The sequence below is a fragment of the Rhinolophus sinicus genome, chromosome 2 (genome assembly GCF_057876585.1).
Source record: "Rhinolophus sinicus isolate RSI-liver-muscle chromosome 2, RSI-T2T, whole genome shotgun sequence".
Taxonomy (NCBI): domain Eukaryota; kingdom Metazoa; phylum Chordata; class Mammalia; order Chiroptera; family Rhinolophidae; genus Rhinolophus; species Rhinolophus sinicus.
The window spans coordinates 95,796,081-95,816,299 of NC_142502.1; the positions used below are offsets into that span (position 1 = coordinate 95,796,081).

Below are 20,219 nucleotides of genomic sequence, written 5' to 3' on the forward strand. Positions count from 1 at the left end.
CTATCAGTTCCTTGGAAGGACTCAGCTTGTACCTCAAAGTCTGAATTCCCAACTTCCTCTACAAATGCATTATTATCTTTTTGAAGAAATATATTTGTGGGTACCAACTCCATGAACATCTGAAACTTTAGTAGATATTACTTAATTCATCTTCTCAGTGGTAAATAAGGGAGCAAACATTTCTGAGCTCCTATTATATACAGTTTGGGTGTGTGATCTAGTAGGGCATTTCTATATCATGTTAAGGAAATAAATATGCCTGCGTCAGAACCTGAGAACTGAAACACATCCTTCACTGAGTATTCCAGGCCCAGACTATAACAAGTTTCATTAAACTATTACTTGCTAAGTTTGATGAAGAAGAAATTAAGGCCTTAGTAAACTGAAAACAAAACTTTTTTTCCTTCCTTTTAAGATCAGAGGTTGGGTTAAAAGACCATAAGGACTGACTACTTCATACATTCCTCGATGCTACTACAGGCAAAAAAAAAAAAAATCTCTCAGTATAACTAAGAGGAACAGATCTACTTTTGATAGCTAATGAGTGATAATACTCAACAGTAACTACGTTTTTTGAGTGCCTACTATGTGTTGGCTGCTTGTATATTACTAATTCATGAGGAAATAATAGCTTTGTAAATATGTGAGAACTAGCATAGACACATTCATCCTATAAACACCCACGTAACAGGGCCTGGCCCATGGGGAAGGTCTTCGGCGAGCACATTTTTGCAGGCACACAGGGAGTCTGGGCTGCCTGTGTACATCACGCCAGGCAGCAACTACTGTGCAGAAGATGACAACTACATTTTCTTTCAATTACGCTAAACGTCAAGGAGAAGCGATGCAAACTGTGTTCTACCTGCACAGCTGGCTGGCCAGGAGACGATCCAATGCCTTTTTCCTGCTGTGGTTGTGCGGCTCCTAAGGACGCTGGTATAACTTTGCTTCCAGAATCCTGCCCTATTAGAACAAACACATAAGATAACATTCAACAGGAACAGTAAATCAGGCCCATCGTGTAACCCTAGCATTTAATGTGTACAGATTATGGAATATTCTGAAAGGAATTTATCAGGGATGCTCACTGTGAGGAAAGACAGCAGGAAGTATAGTACATTTATCTACAAAAGATCTGGAGGCAGAAGTAAGGATTATTAAAGCCTGTTTAGGTAATAAATAGAAATAAATACATAAATAAACAAAAGCTGTCAATACTACAGTTTCAAATTATCTAAGGTCTGAGGACTAGGCCTCAAGCCAGTAATCTGTCTGTATTACTCACAACTTAAGGAAAGGGAGGTCCAAATAGGGGACTGACTAGGTGTGTTCATGCTTTTGTCTTTCTGGTAATTATTGAGCAGCGTAGGTGTTCAAAGCTTTAGAAGAAATGTAAGACACAGCCCATAATAGTTTTGGTCTCGGGGGGGATTCTAAGTATGCTCGTACAGAAAGCAACATGAGGACAGTGACAAAGTCACCTGGGCCACAGAACACTAGATTTTGTTGTTTCTAAGCAGCACATTTTGTCACATAATTGAATGGGTCATAGTTTAATTAGAAGTGCTTTTTCCTTGAGTAGTGGTATACAAAATGATGGTACAGATGCAATGTGGAAAGGATTCAGAAAAAAGGAATGCAGAGAGTCGAGGTGAGACTGAGTCAGAAAGCTTGCATGCAGAATGAGGGATGTGGGAACAGTGTCCCTGGGTGTTGGGAGGACAGGGACACCCTGAGGAGAGCTCACTAAACGCCCCTGACCTGGCAGTACGGTGCTCAAGAGGCCAGGAATCTGTGCTTGCCTCAGGCCATCCGGGGTCTTGGAAGCGGAAATGGGGGAAGTCTGATTCAAACTTTTTTTCTGAGCCTGTGGAAAAAGATGACAAAGATGGAAAAATTAATTTCAGGACTAAAAAAGCTTTAATAGACTACTTAAAATGCCAACCAAGCCCGTTAATGCCTACCCAGCATCACCTTCAGGTTAGATTACAAAACAAAAGTTTTCAAACATGATCCTTCTATCACATCGGCAGGATTGCACAGAGTACCCTTGAAAGTCCGGGCAAGCACACTGAACTTTTTAGACACCATTCAGCAGGGAGGCTGAGTTGATACCAGGCTGCTTTCTTGCTCACAGAACTGGGCTCATGGTGCTCAGACACAAAGGCTGAGCCAGGAACGCAGTTTCTGTCCCTGGTCATTTTATATCACGCCTGCGAGGATTATGACCCCGACTCTCGGTCTCTATGTTGGGTCTGCACGGACCTGCTCGGGGGCCCCAGTGCCAACCCCTCACCTACTGTCAGCACTCACTGTTTTCTGTGTAGATGATCTAAATAAAGCCCATTTCACCCCTGCCGTCTGGTATGTCTCTAGTTTGCATCAGGTCAGCGTCAGGTGGCATGTAATCGGGAAATATAACTTCAACTGAGTATTAGCCTGAGCAAATATTATTAGAAAAATGAACCTCATATTTAAACTGTTAGGTGCTTCTTTACTATATATGAGGAAGATGAACTAGATGATGTTTTTGCTAAAAAAAAACCTGTTATCTCTATGATGCATTTAAGGTAAGACAATAAAGTCTTTTAAATTACTCTCAATTTTTAATCCTCTATGTCATTACTACTTCATAATGCTATAGTTTGTTCTTTAATTTTTATATATTTGTATAACAGTGGATTTGGAATTTAGTCATCTCCATGGAGAACCTGCCTGAGCATTGGCCAACTAAGCTCAGGTTAATATTTCTGTTCTAAACAATTAATTATTCTAAACAATTAGTTATCTATTTAGTTCTCTTTTCCAACATAAAAATGGAGAGGGGGGCGGCCGGATGGCTCAACTGGTTGGAGCATGAGCTCTGAACAACAGGGTTGCTGATTCGATTCCCACATGGGCCAGTGAGCTGCGCCCTCCACAACTAGATCGAAGACAACGAGCTGCCACTGAGCTTCCGGAGGGGCGGCCGGATGGCTCAGTTGGTTAGAGCGCGAGCTCTCAACAACAAGGTTGCCAGTTCAATTCCCGCATGGGATGGTGGGCTGTGCCCCCTGCAACTAAGATTGAAAACGGCGACTGGACTTGGAGCTGAGCTGCGCCATCCACACCTAGATTGAAGGACAACGACTTGGAGCTGATGGGCCCTGGAGAAACACACTATTCCCCAATATTCCCCAATAAAAATATAAAAAAAAAATGGAGAAGGATTGGACATTACCCAAGAAAGGCTGGAGAGGGTTATTATAAAGTTGGAAAAATTCTGGGTAGACAGGCAATACATTCTTAGTGAGAAAACCATGAGGGGGAAAATCTTCCAGCTTTCACAGCATTCCCCCTTGAACGTCACTCCATACTCTCCCATGTTCTCCCGTGCAGGACCCCCCTGCTGAAGGGAGGCCTGGGGCAAACAGGGAGTACAGGCCTTCCTCCCAAATATTTCCAGGGAGGAACACTAAGGGCCACCTGAAGAAAAAGCAAAGCAGATAAAAACTGGGAAAACGTAGTTTAATAGGGCAAGGCTATATAGTAGGTGGGACTCTGACACAACAGATGAACAGAGGAACCAGAAGTAACATGTTGAAATGACTAACGTCCTCACAGCAGTGCTGCCAGTAACAACATTTTGGAATCTCTCCATACGCCTCGCTCACAGCAAACAGAAGGACATCGTCCTTATGGCTTTTGAGCACACACCTGTTTTTTGGTGTGTGTTTTTTTTATAAAAATGATCTCCCACCTTATTTATCAGACATGACCTGGACGATACCTAGCTATTAACCAGACAAAAAACAACAACAACAACAACAAAAACATGCATACATAAGTAGTAAAACTATAAAGAAAAGCAAAGAAGAAATCACCATAAAAGTCAGGAGAGGGGTTGAGATTTGGAAGTCACACGGAGAGGGGTGCTTTCTAGAGGTACTGGTAATATTTTATTTCTTGAGTAGTTACATAGATGGCTATTCGCTGTGTAATTATTTGTTAACTGTCCATTTGTTTTTAATGTATTTTTTCCTGAATGTGTTCTATTTCACAATACAGAAGAGTAAAAGAAAAAAAAACCCCACAGAAATCTAATCTAACGTCAAGGCTTGAAAATTTGCCATAACTTAAGGGTAGAGAGGGCTGCCGTGTCTAAAAGCAAAATTACTATTTTTTTTAGCACTTTATTTATTTAAGTCTGTTTTTCCAGGACCCATCCGCTCCAAGTCTAGTAGTTGTTTCAATCGATGCGGAGGGCGCAGCTCACAGTGGCCCATGTGGGGATCCAACTGGCAACCTTGTTGTTAAGAGCACTGTGTTCTAACCAGCTGAGCTACCCGGCCGCCCCCAGCCAAGGTTCTATTTGTTGAGGGCACGTCTCCTTCCAGCACCGTTTAGGGTATGTGTGTTGCATCCTCTTGCCGGCCCGTGTGGGTGTTGAGCTCTGGCATCTTTGTGCGTTTTCATTCTCTAACTACTGCCTGTGCTGCTCACTGTACCCCTTCCCTGGGGACTAGAACAATCAATCCCATTGTTACACTTTTGGGATAACACTGGGGTTGAGGGTGGGGCAGGTAGGGCCAGGATGGTGGCAGAATCAGAATCCACTGGGGAACTCGGTGTGGCTCCCACACTGGAAGAGCCTGGATTCAACAGGTCTGTTATGCTCTGCATCCCGAAGCCCACTGGTGGCTCCCAGTCCACTTATTTTCAGGGCAGGACTTTTGTTCGCCTCGTTCACTGCTGTATCCCCAGCACCAGAACAGGGCCTGGCGCCACAGTGATCACACAGCAAATAGTTAAATAAAAACAAGGGAATGAATTCCACTGCAGCATAAGTCATAGGGGGCCTGTTCCTGCTCTCAGTCTAGCCCCCCACCCCCAAGGAGGCATTAACTTGCTTTATTCTCCCCAAATTTAGGTTGTCCCCAGTTGACAACCTTTTCCAGAAATATTTATCATTCTATTGTTTTTACGAAACTCTTAGAGAAGACTTGCTCTTGAAATGTATTTTCTTCACAAATAGAGAATATTTAAGGATATTTTGTTGAGCGCTTGGCTCTAAGACCTCTGCTAATATCGATGTACAATTGTAACTCTTTAGACCCCATGAATTATCTTGATACTATATGAACACATAGAAAAACCCCAATGAATCAGAATACTTAGTATATCGATTTCGCCGTGTGGTCCACTTTGAAAGAAGCCACTTACAAATTAACGAGATGAAATTCATCCAACGACAGGCATTTGCTGAATGAGGGAGACCATTTGGGATCTGCCCAGCCACACTCTCCTCTGAGAAATGCCACAGCAATGGGTCAGAGCCAGCAAGGTTAGAGAACATACAAAGGTGTGTCACCTGCTGAAGGGTGTTAAGAGCTAAAATCCAGGGACGGAGCACCTTTTTCCCATCGAAAAGTGCCATGCCTGCCAGTGGGGCAGTTTATCTACCTAGAGGGTACCTTTTCCTATTTTGGCTCAAAGGGCTATTTCTTCCTACTTTGAACAAAAGCCTGGTATAGAACAGCAGAAGCCCTGCGTGGCCACTTCCTCATGTCGCCCATGACCCTGTTCCTCTGGCCACGGATTACTAAACCACGTGGGCCAATCAGACTTTCTCCTGGGAATTCAGATGGGGGTGGGGGTGGCAGGCAGGGTGAATACCTACGGGCAGTGGTTCTCCAATGCAGGTTTATAGACTGGTTGTATCAAGATCACCTGGGGAACTTTTGAAAGATGTTTCTGGGTTCCGTCCACAAAGATCCATTTGGAAATCCAATGTGGGGCTTAGGAACTTGTAATTTTAAAAAACTCTCCAGGTGATTTGGATCCATTGCTACGTTTTGGAAACCACTGCATTTGTAGTTTCTGTTAAAAGCTTCGCTAATCATGCGCAGCTGGCCTGGGGTGGCCGTTCTGGTCCAGGAGAAGATTGACAGAGAACAATGAAGGAGAGAGAAGACGATACGCTATATTGAGGAGGTCCAGCGAACAGCCGAGAGCTGGTTTCTGGGCCTTGGAAGGAGCTGCACTGTATTTCCTGGACATTCCTTTTTTGTTTCTTTGGCTAAACGTGTTAGGATGACTTTCTGATAGTTGCAACCCAAGGTACCTTGACTAAGATTATTTGGGTGTCAACTGCATACACGGCACTGTGGTGGTCACAGAGAAGGCAGCTGAAGGATGCAAAACAGTCTTTGCCCTCTGAACGCTTACCACCCAGAAAACAGCCAGGCCCCCTATTGGATCAGTCACTGTAATTATGATGTCCATCCTCTAGTGTCTCATGCTGGTCCAGCGATCCTTTCTCTCCCCCAGCCAGCTCCTCTGCTCATTGCCCACTGTACACTGTTTCATTATTTTCAAACCCGTAAGCTAGGTGAGAACTCATTGAACTTTCAAAGCTACAACCTTACCTTGTACCCCCTCTCATTTCCCCCCTTCTCTTGCTACAATGCAAGAGGCATCCCTCCCTTTTTCTACAAAGAATCCCACCAGTGCTCAAGAAGTCATGTCCTTCTCCTTCCTGTCAGCTTCGAAAAGAGCTCAAGCCTTCCCCGTATCTTAAAACAAATAATTCCCTTGGCCTTCCACATCATTGTAGCTCCTGCCATCTCGGTTACCTTCGTTTTTTCTGAAGGTTGTCTGTACTCATTACCACACCTTTCACTCCCTCAGTCTTGCAATGGGCTCTGCACCCATCATTTCATGGAAACAAGTCTCACCAAGGGCAACTGCTGCCTCCTTGCTGCCAAATCTGTCAGCAGCATCCAGATTCTTACCTCCACTGACTTCTCAGTGACACTTCACTCTGTGGACCTCTTCCCTCCTGCCTGCAACACTCTCTTTTCTTAGCTTCCAAAATGCTAAACCCTATTGGTTTGATTCCTTCTCTCTGGAAACTTCTGAGTCTCACTTGTGGACTCCTCTTTCTGTGTCCATCCCCTAAATGTTGAGGTGCTTTGGGGTTCTTTTCCGGCTGCTCTTTCTTGTCTACTTACATGACATCCCTGGATCCATTTCATTTCACTTCCACTGCTTGGATTACAATTTATATGCGGATCAATCCCATTTCAGCCTATATTTCAGTCCTATGCTTTAGTATACATAGCAGTTTATCATACAACTTAGTTGTCCTAACGTACCTCAGACTTGACAAACACATCCTAAATTAAATTCACAACTTCCCGTCAAGTTAATATAGGGAAGGGGCATGAGGATTACTTTTGCAGAAGGAACTAGGAGGTTGGATTCCAGGCCTGCTGCCTGCGTGCTGCCAGGCACAGAGCTCAGGCAGACGCTAATGAATCACACAGAACAGACCATCCAAGGCTATAAAGCAAAGAGATCCCATTATGACCATCCCCGTAGCAAGGCCCACTGCAAATAACGCACAGGTTGTACCTTACAAAAGTTAACGACAGACCTGCCCCTATTCTTGCATCTTACAGAAGTTAAAGATAAATTTATTGTTTCTCTTTCCTCCTTTTCCCTCCATACCAATAAAATTTCCATGGGAACAGAAAACACATATAAACCCTAGCCCAGGGAATGGAGAGGGTCTGTCTTCTACTAGTGATTAGAGACCGTCGCTGTCTGTGGGGTGGCCTTTTCTTACTTACTCTTTGCTAAATAAACTGACTTTCACTTTAAACTGTGTATTTGTTCACATTTGCATTCTTTCCTATGTGAAGCAAAGAACATTCTTAGCCAAGGGGTTGAGTCCCCACTCTGGGGGATTCCCCTCACCCAGCACGCAAATCACAATTTCTCCCTATGTGCTCTATCTCAGGGACTCTGAGTGTTGCTGTCAAGACACCGTCATCCTTATTCCTCTGCTATAGCCAATCAATCGAAAGTTCTATCTAACCTAATTGTCTCAAACCCATTCACTTCTCACCAGCTCTACTGCCACCAGGCTAGTCTAGGTCTTCACTATGTCACGGTTAGCCTATGACACTGGCTCCTTCACGTGACTTACCAGGTCCTGGCTGATCCGGTCCTTGCTCACCTTTCCCCCCTAACACTTCCGCACCTCACGTGAACATTTTTTCCTGCACCTGCAGTACCATGGTCTTGTCTCTCTCCAGGCGTTGCATTTGCTGTTTCCACTGCCTGAATGGTCTTCACTCAGGCCCTCTCATGCTGGATAACTCTTCCTTCTCCCTTAAAAGGTCTAAGTCAAAAACCACTGTCACAAGGAAACTTTCCCCAACTAGCCCATCTAAGTTAGAGGCACCTTTGCAGAGCCTGGCGCTCTGGACTATTTCTACCAGAGCACTTAACTACTGCGTGTGGCTGTCAGCTTATCTACCTGCCTCCCGCCTTGCAATAGATCATTGTGTTCCTGGGACTTGGCCCAGGGCTGGTCATGGTAGGTACTGAAATACTGCTGAAAGACTGAATCAATGAAGGAAACATTTAGCACAATAAGTGATTATATACCTAGAGGGCAGTACAAACAAAAAGTGCAGAGAAGATATCAGGGGACAGAGGGAAAAAGGCTTTATTTCTTGGAGGGTTTTGGGTGGGGCCCTGAAGGATGGGGAAACATTTAGACTAGATAGGAAAGGACACTCAAGAAGATCCATCAGCAAAGGCTGGAGGCTCACAAAGAATCTGGCCTATTCAGGGAATAAATGGGGTTAGTTAGCCTGGCTACCTGGAGGGTTTCCCACTGGTGAACCTTACTGGCCAGGTGTAGCGGTTTGGGCTCTCTCCTGTGGCAATGATTTGACTCAAGTCACCAAGCAAGTGTTTTAGGAAGATTAATGTGGTGGAAAATCAGGTTTTTGGAAGCCGCTGAAGGCAGATTAATGACCCAGACAACTGTTACAGTTGTCTAATTACGATATGATAGGTCTGGAAAACATCTACCCTGGGGTTCTCTATCCTGGTGGTACTTTATAATCACTTGGGGAGCATCTGAAAAATGCCGATGCCAGAGAACATCAAGTGTAACAGTATTTGCATCACTGGGGTACAAGAAGGAGAAGAGAGAGAGCAAGGGATTGAAAACCTATTTGAAGAAATAATGATAGAAAACTTCTCTAACCTGGCTAAGGAAAGATACATACAAGTCCACAAAGCAAAAGAGTCCTAAACAGGATGAACCCAAACAGGCCCACATGAAGACACATCATAATTAAAATGGCAAACGTTAAAGACAAAGAGAGAATCTTAAAAGCAGCAAGAGAAAAGCAGTTAGTTACCTACAAGGGAGCTCCCATAAGACTCAGCTGGTTTCTCAACAGAAACTCTGCAGGCCAGAAAGGATTGGCAGGAAATATTCAAAGTGAGGAAAAGCAAGGTTCTACAACCCAAATTACTCCACCCAGCAAGGCTACCATTTAAAATCGAAGGACAGATAAAGAGCTTCCCAGACAAAAAAAAGCTAAAGGAGTTCATTACCACCAAACCAGTATTACAAAGAATCTTAGAGGGACTTCTTTAAGAAGAAGGAGAAAAAAAGATAAAAAATATGAATAATAAAATGTCAATATGTATGTACTATACATATCTATGAACAATTACTTTCAATGTAAATGGATTAAATGTTCCAATCAAAAGACATAGGGTAGCTGAAAGAATAAGAAAACAAAACCCTTACATATGCTGCCTACAAGAGACTCACTTCAGATTGAAAGACAGACACAGACAGAAAGTAAAGAAATGGAAAAAGATACTTCATGAAAATGGAAACAGTAACAACAACAAAATCTGGAGCAGCAAGACTTATACCAGACAAAAACGTTTAAACAAAGGCTATAACAAGAGACAAAGAAGGATCCAGTAATCCACTTCTGGGTATTTATCTGAAGAAACCTAAAACGCTACTATGAAGGGACGTGTGCATCCATATGTTCATTGCAGCATTGTTTACAATGGCCAAGATGTGGAGGCAGCCTGGGTGTCCGTTGATGGAAGAATGGGTAAAGAAGAGGTGGATACATACATACAATGGAATATTGGTCGGCCAGGGAAGGGAATGAGTTCTTGCCATCTGCAGCAGCCTGGATGGACCTGGAAGGTATTGTGCTGAGTGGAGTATGTCAGACAAAAAGAGACAGATGCAATGTGATTTCACTTATATGTGGAATCTAAAGAACAAAATAAACAAATGAAACAGAAACAAACTCTTAGAGAACATTTTGATGGTTGCCAGATGGGAGGGGGGTTGGTGGCAGGGTGAAAAAGGGAAAGAAATTAAGAAGTACAAATTGGTCGTTATAAAATAATCATGGGGATATAAAGTAAAGCATAGGGAATATAGTCAATAATATAGTAATAACTCTGTATAGTGCCAGGTGGAGACTAGACTAGTCAGGGGGATCACTTCTTAAATTATATAAATGTCTAACCACCACACTGTACACCTGAAATTAATATAAAATAATATTAAATGTCAACTATAACTGAAAAATTTTAAAAGGGGGGAGAAAGGTGAAGGGGAATCAGAGGTCCAAATTTCCAGGTATAAAACAAATAAGTCACAGGGATGTAATGTACAGCATGGGGAATATAGTCAATAATATTGTGATAGCGTGGTGCGGTGTCAGATGGTTGCTGGACTTATCATGGTGATCACTTCTTTAGGTACATAAATATTGAATAACTGTTGTGTACACCCAAAACAAATATAATATTGTATGTTAGCTATATTTTAATACACTTCTTTTAAAGAAAAGTAAAAAAAATTACTAAAAAAGAAAAACTCTGATGCCTAGAGCCCTTTCTCCAGACCATTTAAATCAGAATTTATGGAGGTGAGGCCCAGGTGTTCATATTTTTAAAAAGCTCCCAAATGATTCTACTGCACAGTTAGGGTCCCTCATTTTCGAGAAGAGAAAACTAAGGCTCAGTGAATTATGCGAACTTAGACCACAAAACCAGTCAGTGGCAAGGCAGGACCTGCAAGTGAACTCTGACTCCTAATCCAACTCTTGTTTTCCCCAGTATATTGCAGTCCTGTTAAAGTCTAGCTCACCTTATGGATGTAGAAAAGGAGAGAAATGGAAAGCAGGAGGGTACAGGTAGCTAGCAGGTAAAGTCTGCCTTTACGAGCCATTTGCCCGTGCTCTGAACCTCCATCTCCTAGAAATGGGAACAGTAATGCTACTTGTAGCCCCAAGGTCAGGATTAGAACTAATACATACAGTCCCTGGCACGTATGTGTTGTTAATATGATCATGATTTTCATTATTATTGGAAAGAATGGATATGAGACATTCAAAGAAAAACTTGTAGGATTTGATAACTTATTAAAATAAAGGTTTAGAGGAGAGGGGGAAAAATAAGAACATCTAGATTTTGAAGTCTGGAGACACCCAGTAGTTCCACAATAAGTAGGCAGGCAGGCTGAGCTAGAGGGGGAAAGGGAATTGGGGGGGGGGGGCGGCGAAACTGGAGACTTCAGTTGTGATCACTGTACCCAAAGTGTGGTAGGTGCTGCTCTCAAGGAATTTAAAATCTACTAAATCTTTTTGTGATCTAAGGAGATTTGGACTTAAAATAATTTGTTTACTTTCGCTTCATAGGCTAAACTCTTGCAAATCTCCTCCTTTAATCACTGACTTTTGAATATTAATCCATTTACAAGAAAGTTTAAATCCTGTAAATTACGCTCTGCATTAAGAGATCTAAGTTCACAGGGCTCCCTGGAGAAGTGGCTGAGGCAAGGTAATCCCAAGACAAGCCTACAATAGCTTGTGCCACAAACTGCTCAAAGAGATGGGAACATGTCAAAAGTATAGAGGCCTGCTTAAGCAAGTCCCCACTGGTCAAATGTGGGAAAACATAAATGTCAAAACAATAATGAAAGGAATAGATTGCAACACATTAAATACAAAAAGAGAACACACGATCTTTTAGGGATAAACACTAAAATATTACAGATAAACTTCTATGTCTGGATGAGCTTAAAAATAATACTGGGCGGAGGAGAGTGAGTAGAATATGGATGAAACAAGACTAGCCATGAGTTGGTAAACACTGAAGCTGATTGAGCCTGGGGGCTCATTACACTATTTGTCTACTTTTGTTCATGTTTAAAATTCCCCATAATAAAAAGTTTAAAAATGAATGCAGAAAAAAACCCCTACGAGTTCATAGTGTTACTCAAAAAAAAAAAAGCGTGAGGGAGAAGAAAAAGCTGTGCTTGATGGAAAAATCCCCACCAATAACTGTAGATAGGATAACAATTAGAAAATAATTTTTCAACCACCAGTGTAATATCCAATTACACTGGTGGTTGTACAGGGCAGGATTACCAATGGAGTCTCAAATCACAGCGTGAGAGGCTGGGGAACAGGATAGTCACGTGGTCCCGAAGGACCATCCTAGCGATCATTTCTTCGTTATAAAGGGAACAAGGCACCTTCGAGTACCCTGAGGAGAAACCTGGCAGAGACCACCTGTTCCAAGTGATCACACTCAGAATCACCAATAATGGGACAAACTAACATTTTGTGTCATGCCAAACCATTCAGCCTGAATCTAATCATCAGGAAACAATCAGACAATTCCATACTGGGGGCCACTTTACAAGATCATTGGTCTGGGCTGCTGCAGACTAAAGAGACGTGACAGTAAATGAAATCAGTGCTCTCTGACTAGTTTCTGTCATAAGGGACGTTATCGGGTCAACCGGAAGACAATGGATATAATTTTATTACATTAACGTTAAATTTCTTGGGTGTGATTGTGGTTGTGTTGATAAAGGTCCTTGTTCTTAGGCGATCCCTGCTTAAGTATTTAGGGGGAAGGAGGCATGATGTTTGCAACTTACTTTCAAGTGGTTCAGAGAAAAACGTGTGTGTGTGTGTGTGTGTGTGTGTGTGTGTGTGTGTGTGTGTGTGTAGAAAGATGCACAGATAAAGAAAATGTTGCAAAACATAAACACCTGGAGAATCTAGGCGAATGGGTTCATGGCACTCTTCCAGCTGTTCTGTGGGTTTGAAAGTTTTAATAATGCGGGAGGGGGTTCACTCCACCAAAAGCTGGTTACAGTGATTGCCTGCAGGCAACTGGGTGGCTGGAGGACAGGCGAAGGAAGGGAATTTTTCACTGTAGTATATATACACCTTTCTGTACCTTTTGAATTTTGAGCCAAATAAATGTGTTATCTATACCAAAATAAAGTGTGTATTTAAAAACTTACACCTCCCTAATATTAGCCCTTTACAGTATCAAAGCTTAACTGAACTAAATTTCTCCAAATAGGCAAACACTGAGGGCCACTGATCATAGTATTTTTGTTCATTACAATGTTCTATAAAGCAATTCATACAGAGATTTTTACACAGAAACTATAAAGTAAAAGAGCTGCTATAAGTGTTTCTGGATGTCCTGGGGTCTAAGTGTTACATAGCACCTCAGCACGACTTTCCCAATTCATCTGCATCCAAGGCTGTGTCCTCCTTACTCCAATACACCTGATGCTTAATTGTTCTGGAAAATCTATAGCAGGAACACACTTGACATAATGCAACTGACCTATTTCCCAATACTTTTTGGCATTAAAAACACAAAAAATTACAATATTTTGCAGCTGCCAATGTAGGCTTCTTGTTACCTTTGGATAATTGAAACTTTTGGGAGTCAGTGAGAGATTCCCCCCCCCCCCCAATAAAACAACATTTAGGAAAAAAAAAAAGAAAAATGATAATGCTGTGGCTAATTATAATTAATAAATATAAAACAGATCAATATATACTGATATAAAGTGATCCTCAGGTCACGTAATAGAGTAAAACGTCTATGGTGTGTTGCAGATATATATATATATATAGCACACAGATATGCTATGGGTGCTTGTAGATAGCTCTGGGAGAATATAAAGAACCTAGACACAGTGGTGGCCTCTGGGAAGGCAACTTGGGGAAAGAAGACAGACTTTCCATTCGAAACTATTTTGGAACTGTTTTTAATTTTTACCAATTGAATGTTTTACTTATTTTTTGAAAATGCACACAATAGTTTGATAAATGCTGTTTGGGTATGACCTTCCCTGTGAGGGGTAAGTTTTTAAAAGTAGAAGAAAACGAGAATAATCTGTAATTCTACCATCCAGAGACTTGCTGCTAATGTTATAGTGCGTTTCCTTCTAATCAAGTTTCTGGGTGTTTTGTCAGCAAGAGGGTTTTCTGTTTTCTAATTCGCCATATTGTTTCTCCCCATCCTTTTCTTAAAACTGAAAACAAACTGTTTATTAAACAAATTGTTTACATTTTAATGTACATTATTTAAATATTTCACATTTAAATGTATACTTAAAATTATTCTGTAAGCCTTTTCCCAACTCTTTCATTTTCTGAAAACACTTTAAATGGCTATATAGTACTTCATCACATCCAATCATTCTCCTATTATTGGACATTTGGGTTTTTAGAAAATTTTTTGCAACACTTTGGTTGCAAAGACTATCTATAGTATGCTATATTTTGAGTAAGAAAGGAGGGGGAATAAGAAAATATACATTATCTGCTTAGTTGTGTGAAAATAACATTAGGATAAATAAGCTAGAAACGAATGAGACTGGTGAATACGGGGGATGGTGAGAACTGGCAGGAAAGGACGGAGGGTGGGGGCAGGGAGAAGGGGTGGGGAGGAGGAAAACTACTCCAAGGACGCTTTCTGCGTAGCCCCGACTTTCGGGTCCATGCCAATGGTTCATGCATTCAAAAGAAATTCAACAGATAAAATCAACTAGGATAGTGGAGAAAGAATCCTAAAATGAAATAGAAACAAAAATATATTTCAAAACGAATAGTATACCAACAGAGGAAAAGAAAAAGGAGTAACTCAAGTAATTTTTGAATGCAATATTTTCACTATATATCTTTAGGCTAAAGACAGAACCGTAAACCAGTATAGAAGCCTCGTTACCAGGTTTCTTTTTCAGAGTGGTATGGACGAGCAATTCCGGAATTAGTTTCTCTACATGGATTGAGCAAGTAAGGAAATATACTTTGGAGCTAGCCTTTTCACTGTTAGAAAAGGAAGTTACAAATAGCGAAAAGAGAGAGACTTGAATAATGAACCCTGTGGTCTTGGATTAGAACTGGAAGTATCAATATGAACTATATAATATAGATCAATAGATACATGAGATCGAGGTTTCTAAATACTGTTCTCCGCTAGGAGAAACGGTTCCTTTAAGAAACGGTTGATTCTAGGGCCGGGGCAGGGAAAGTAAAAGATAAACATGGAACATCTTGTTCTGCCAGAAATTAAAGAACGTGCTCAAAGCATGATGGAAACATGTCAGAAGGACCAGCGCCAATTTGGAGGGATGCCCACTGGCCATCAAGTTAATTTGAGCATCAAAATAAACGACTGTAACAATTTATAACCTATTGAATAAAATAAGAATCTATGAGTCCATACGGATATAAACAAACATTTAAGTAAAAGAGGGAGAAGGAAAAGCTTATCCCTCGATTAGAAAGCCAACAATTAAGGTAGAACAAATGATGGAATTAGAAAATCTCTATTTGGTGACCCTCATAATAATAGCTGGCTTAGCAATGGTTGATTCGGTCAGTAATTATCAATGGAAGCTTAAACTAGTGGGTGCAAGTTTGATGAGCAACTGGGTCTATGTAGTTTCAAAGTATCTCCCAGGAGAGACTTGGGAAGATGCACAGACAGCATTTTAAGCAAGTGTTCAAAGTTAACAGCACCAATAGTGGGACAAGTCCTCATTGTGGGGACACACCATTTCTGTGGCAATCTTACCGAAAATACATGACCTAAATCTAGTCAGGAGGAAACACCAGAGATACCCCAATTCCGGGACATCCTACAAAATTGGTTTGTACTCTTCAAAGAACATCAAGGTCATGAAAGACGAAGAAAGAGAAACTGTTCCAGATTTAAAGACATGACGACAAAATTAGATAGTGTTCTTGGATTGGATCCTGGACCATAAAAACAACACAGAACAATTTTTTTTCTTTTTTGCTATAAGGGACATAACTGGGAAAATTGACTAAATCTGAATAAGTCTGAAGATTAGATGGTAATATTGTAATAAAGCTGGTTTATTGATTTTGATAACTGTATGACAGTCATGTAGGAAATATCCCTGGTTTTAGAAAACAAACACTGAAGTCAAAAGTATTTAGAAGTCAAGAGGCATCATGACTGCAGTTTCCAAAATTGTGTGTGTGTGCATGTGTGTGTGCGTGTGTGTGTGAGAGAGAGAGACAGCGAGAGCGAGAGAGAGAGCGAGAGAGAGAGAGAGAGAGAGCGAGAGAGAGGGAGAGAGAGAGAAAGAGAGAGAGAGAAGGATAAAACAAATGTGGTAAAAAGTTAACATATGGGCAAATCCTGGTGAAGGGGGGTATGAGAATTCTTTATACTATTCTTGCAACTTTAACTTTTCCATAAGTCTGACATTATTTTAAAATGCGCGCGCGCGCACACACACACACACCACACACAAATACCCCTTTGATACCAAAAGTACTACACTGAATATCCTTGATTATAAATAATCTTTGCTTCCTTAGGATTCTGAGTGGAATTACTAAGTCGAAGGCATACAGTTTAAAAACTATTGATGTATACAGTAGGGGGAAGTTTTTGAGTCTCTCTACGCGTGGAGGGGCAAGGCAACGTAAACGGAGGCCTGAGGCGGGTAGACCATGGGGTGAAGGCCAGGTGTGCCGCTGAACTAAGGACGAGTGGGAACCCAAAGCTAGAAGAGTTCAAGGGTATCCGAGCAGGTGGGGGTGAGGGACCAAAGCTGATGACGTTTGAGACTCTTCAGAAGCAGACTCCTTATGTGGTTTTACTCGTTGCTCAACGCACAATGCCAAGGTAAGGGCAGGCTCAGGTACTTGGTCAAATGACGGTGCCCTGCATCCCTCCCTCTATACGCATCCCTCTGGTGAAGGCCAGTTACGTGCTGATGAGTCACACTGAGTCCCTGAGCCTTTCCAGTGGGCACCTAAGAAGCAGCCACAGCTTCTCCACCCAGTCCATAGTTACGTGATCTAATGGCTTAATAGGTAATGTAAGTACATAATCTAAAAATAAGCTTTCATTTTAAATGCCCATAGTACACTCCATCAAGTATATACATGGGTGAGAAAGGGAAGGGATTAGGAAGTACAAATGTGTAGTCACAAAATAGTCACAGGGATGTGAAATACAGAATGAAGACTACAGCCAGTAATGTTGTAAAAACTATGTGGGGTGTCAGATGGGTACACCGGGGGATCACTTCATAAATTACATAAATGACTAAACATTATGCTATATACCTGAAGCTAATATAAAATAATACTGAATATCAACTATAATTAAAACATATATATATATATATATATATATATAATAGTCACAGGATGCAAAGTACAGCATAGGGAATAGAGTCAATGGTATTGTAACAGCTATATATGACGTCAGAGGGGTAGTAGATTGGGCGGGGTTATCGCTTTGTGAGGGGTGTAAATGTCTAATCATTATGTTGTTTTGTGCACCTGAGACTAATAATAATAAAAAAGAAATAAACTATTTTCCATAAATGTTAAAAAAAAAAGTATACACAATTAAGTCCTCACTTAAAGTTGTCAATGGCTTCTGTGACTTGAAGCAAAACAACGTATAATGAAACCAATTTTACTACAGGTTAATTGATGTAAACAAGACTTAAGTTCCTGTGGCATCTCATCGTTATTACAAAACAATGTTGAATAAAACAATGTTATTCGAGGACCTGCTATACGCCATGTTTCCCCGAAAATAAGACCTAACCAGAAAATAAGCCCTAGCACAATTTTTCAGGAGGACAGCCCCTGAACATAAACCCTAATGCGTCTTTTGGAGCAAAAATTAATATAAGACCCGGTTTTATTTTCAGGGAAACATGCTACTAATATTGGCTCTTATTAGTATTTACTATTTGCCAAGAACTATGCTAAGTGCTTTATGTGGATTATCTCATTTAACCCTCCAAATAACTCCATAGGGTGGTAGTGTTATTATGTGCATTTCTGATGAGGAAAATTAAGTCTAGAGAGCTAAGTTAAGATAAGAATTTCTCCATGTTGCAAAGCTTAGATTCAAATCCGAGTCTGACTTCAGAGTCTTCACTCTAAACCACAATGCTATGCAGGATAAAAAGTTTTAATTAAGAAGAAAAAAAGGCAATCAATCATTAAGTTGAAAACTTTAAGTGAATAAATCAGGAGCCTAGGATGAACATTATATTCTATCAAATCCACGTTCCATTTTCCCATTCTGTAATCACCCAAGCATTTGTTTGCTAACGGGAACATACCTGACAGAAGAACTGCTGCTGGGTTCCTGCTCCAGGTGTGTTACTGAAGGTGCTGGTAGACTTGGAAGAAGAAACTGGAAGACGATGAGACACGCTGACCGGTACTGGAGTCCTGTTTGGCTGGGTCAGCTGCTCTCCTGCAAAGTTGGATCCTGACGCACCCGACTGAACCGCAGACCCAAGACTAGGATGGGCGGAGCTGGATGAGCTGACGACAGGGAACCGACTGGGTCCTGACATGCTTGTCACCGAGGGCATAGTGGTGAAGCCAGGTCTACCTTGGGAGACGCTGCTCTGCCCAGGTGACAGGTGTAACACGGTTGGTGATGCCTGCTGCAAGGGCATCTGTCCACCCACAATCTGAGGAGAGGCATGATTGACTATCACGGGGCTTCCGGAGGTGGCAAACGTCTGCCCAGGCACTAACTGGACAGCAGCATTCTGGTTGTTAAGCATCTGTCCGGAGTATGGTTGGTTGGTCCTGAGCATGTTGGAAGAGTTTCTGTTCAACATGACATGCTCTGCGGCCACCTGGCCAGAAATGAGCGGAGAAGGCTGAGTCTGAAGGAGTTGCCCATTGATGGTTTGGACGTGGTGTACCGAGTTGGAACTGACGGAAAGGCTTGTGGGTATGAGGAACTGACTTTGGGGTGCGTGAGGCTGGCCCATCGGAGAATGAATGACGATACTCCCTGCGGCGCTGCTCACTGCCTGCGAGGTGACTGGTTTCCTTGTGTTCTGTTGGTTTACAATGTTCACAGACATGTGTGGACCCACTATGGAGCCCTGGGGCGAGCTTGCAGAGGCAAAAGAGATCCCTTGCTGCACGTGGTGCTGCTGCAGTCCCAAATTGTTCACGTTGTATGTGTTCTGCTGACCCATCTGGATAGGCTTTGGCTGGATGTTAATTGGAACTTTATTGGAATTTGGTGCAAGACCTCTTTGTATGATGATGTTATGCACAGGTAAAGATGTTTGAAAATTTGTGCTGTTAAAAGGAACGGTCACAGGCTGTGCTACTGGACTGGAACTGGAGTTCCCAAACAAGGAGTTGCCATTAGGAGTCTGCCTATGGACCAGAAGCCCTCCACTCACATTTGATGGGGCTTGCTGCCCGCTGCCCTTTAATATGATTTGAGATCCATCTAGGTTATTAATGGTCATCATGGAAGGTTGATTACCAAATGACCCAATTAATTGTATTTGACCAGAACCACTGAGCTGACTGCTATTAGACAAATGCTGGCTGGGCACACTGATCCCCACGTGTTGCATAAAGCCATGTTGCACACCCACCGTATTGCTTGCAAACGATGCTCCCACAGGCACGTGAGTCACTCCTATAGGCTGCAGCGTCTGACCTGAGTAATTAGAAACGTTAGAAGCCTGAGTAAAGGATGCTGATGAAGAAGGATGAAGCTGAGCTTGTGCAAACTGTTGGCTTGAACCTATACTGGCATCCAAATATGCCTCTTCTGCCAATGTCTGTTCAGTGATATTGGCCTCCTGCAAGGATTTCTGAAGAATGTCGAAAGGTTGGTCCTCACTGAGATCAGGAAGAGGAGAAGACTCAAGTTCATCTTCAAGAAACTGAAGGCTACTTGAAAGCGGCAGTCCATCACTGGGCCCTTCTCCAAGCTGGTTGCTCACAGCTTTGAGGGATGACTTAGGATCAGCATTCTAGAAAAACAAGCAGTATGTTACTGACATAGCCAACCTTTGAAAGAGAGTCTTAAAAAAAAAAATTTAATCTCACTTTTGACTATGAACAAAGCATGATAGTCTGCTTTTCATGTACAACTTTCCAAACGGCTCACCTTATTCTGATACTTTATTTCCGTAGTAATGATGTTGAACGTTATTTTTGTAAGTATATGCATTCATTGTGCAGGTAAATTATTTTATAGAAAATAGATAAATAAAAGGAAATACTGATGAC

At 41.8% G+C, this 20,219-nt stretch overlaps 1 protein-coding gene across 7 annotated transcripts in view; it reads right to left on the reverse strand.

The window, feature by feature from the left end:
• BICRAL (BICRA like chromatin remodeling complex associated protein) overlaps positions 1–20,219 on the reverse strand; it is a 94,721-nt gene that overhangs the window by 12,662 nt on the left and 61,840 nt on the right. For all 7 annotated transcript variants that reach the window (XM_074332946.2, XM_074332947.2, XM_088795719.1 and 4 more), the window contains 3 exons: positions 18,281–19,960; positions 1,762–1,867; positions 863–963 (listed from right to left, as the gene is read on the reverse strand). In XM_074332946.2, the coding sequence (XP_074189047.1) occupies positions 863–963; positions 1,762–1,867; positions 18,281–19,960 (1,887 nt within the window). The remainder of the gene's footprint in view (positions 1–862; positions 964–1,761; positions 1,868–18,280; positions 19,961–20,219) is intronic.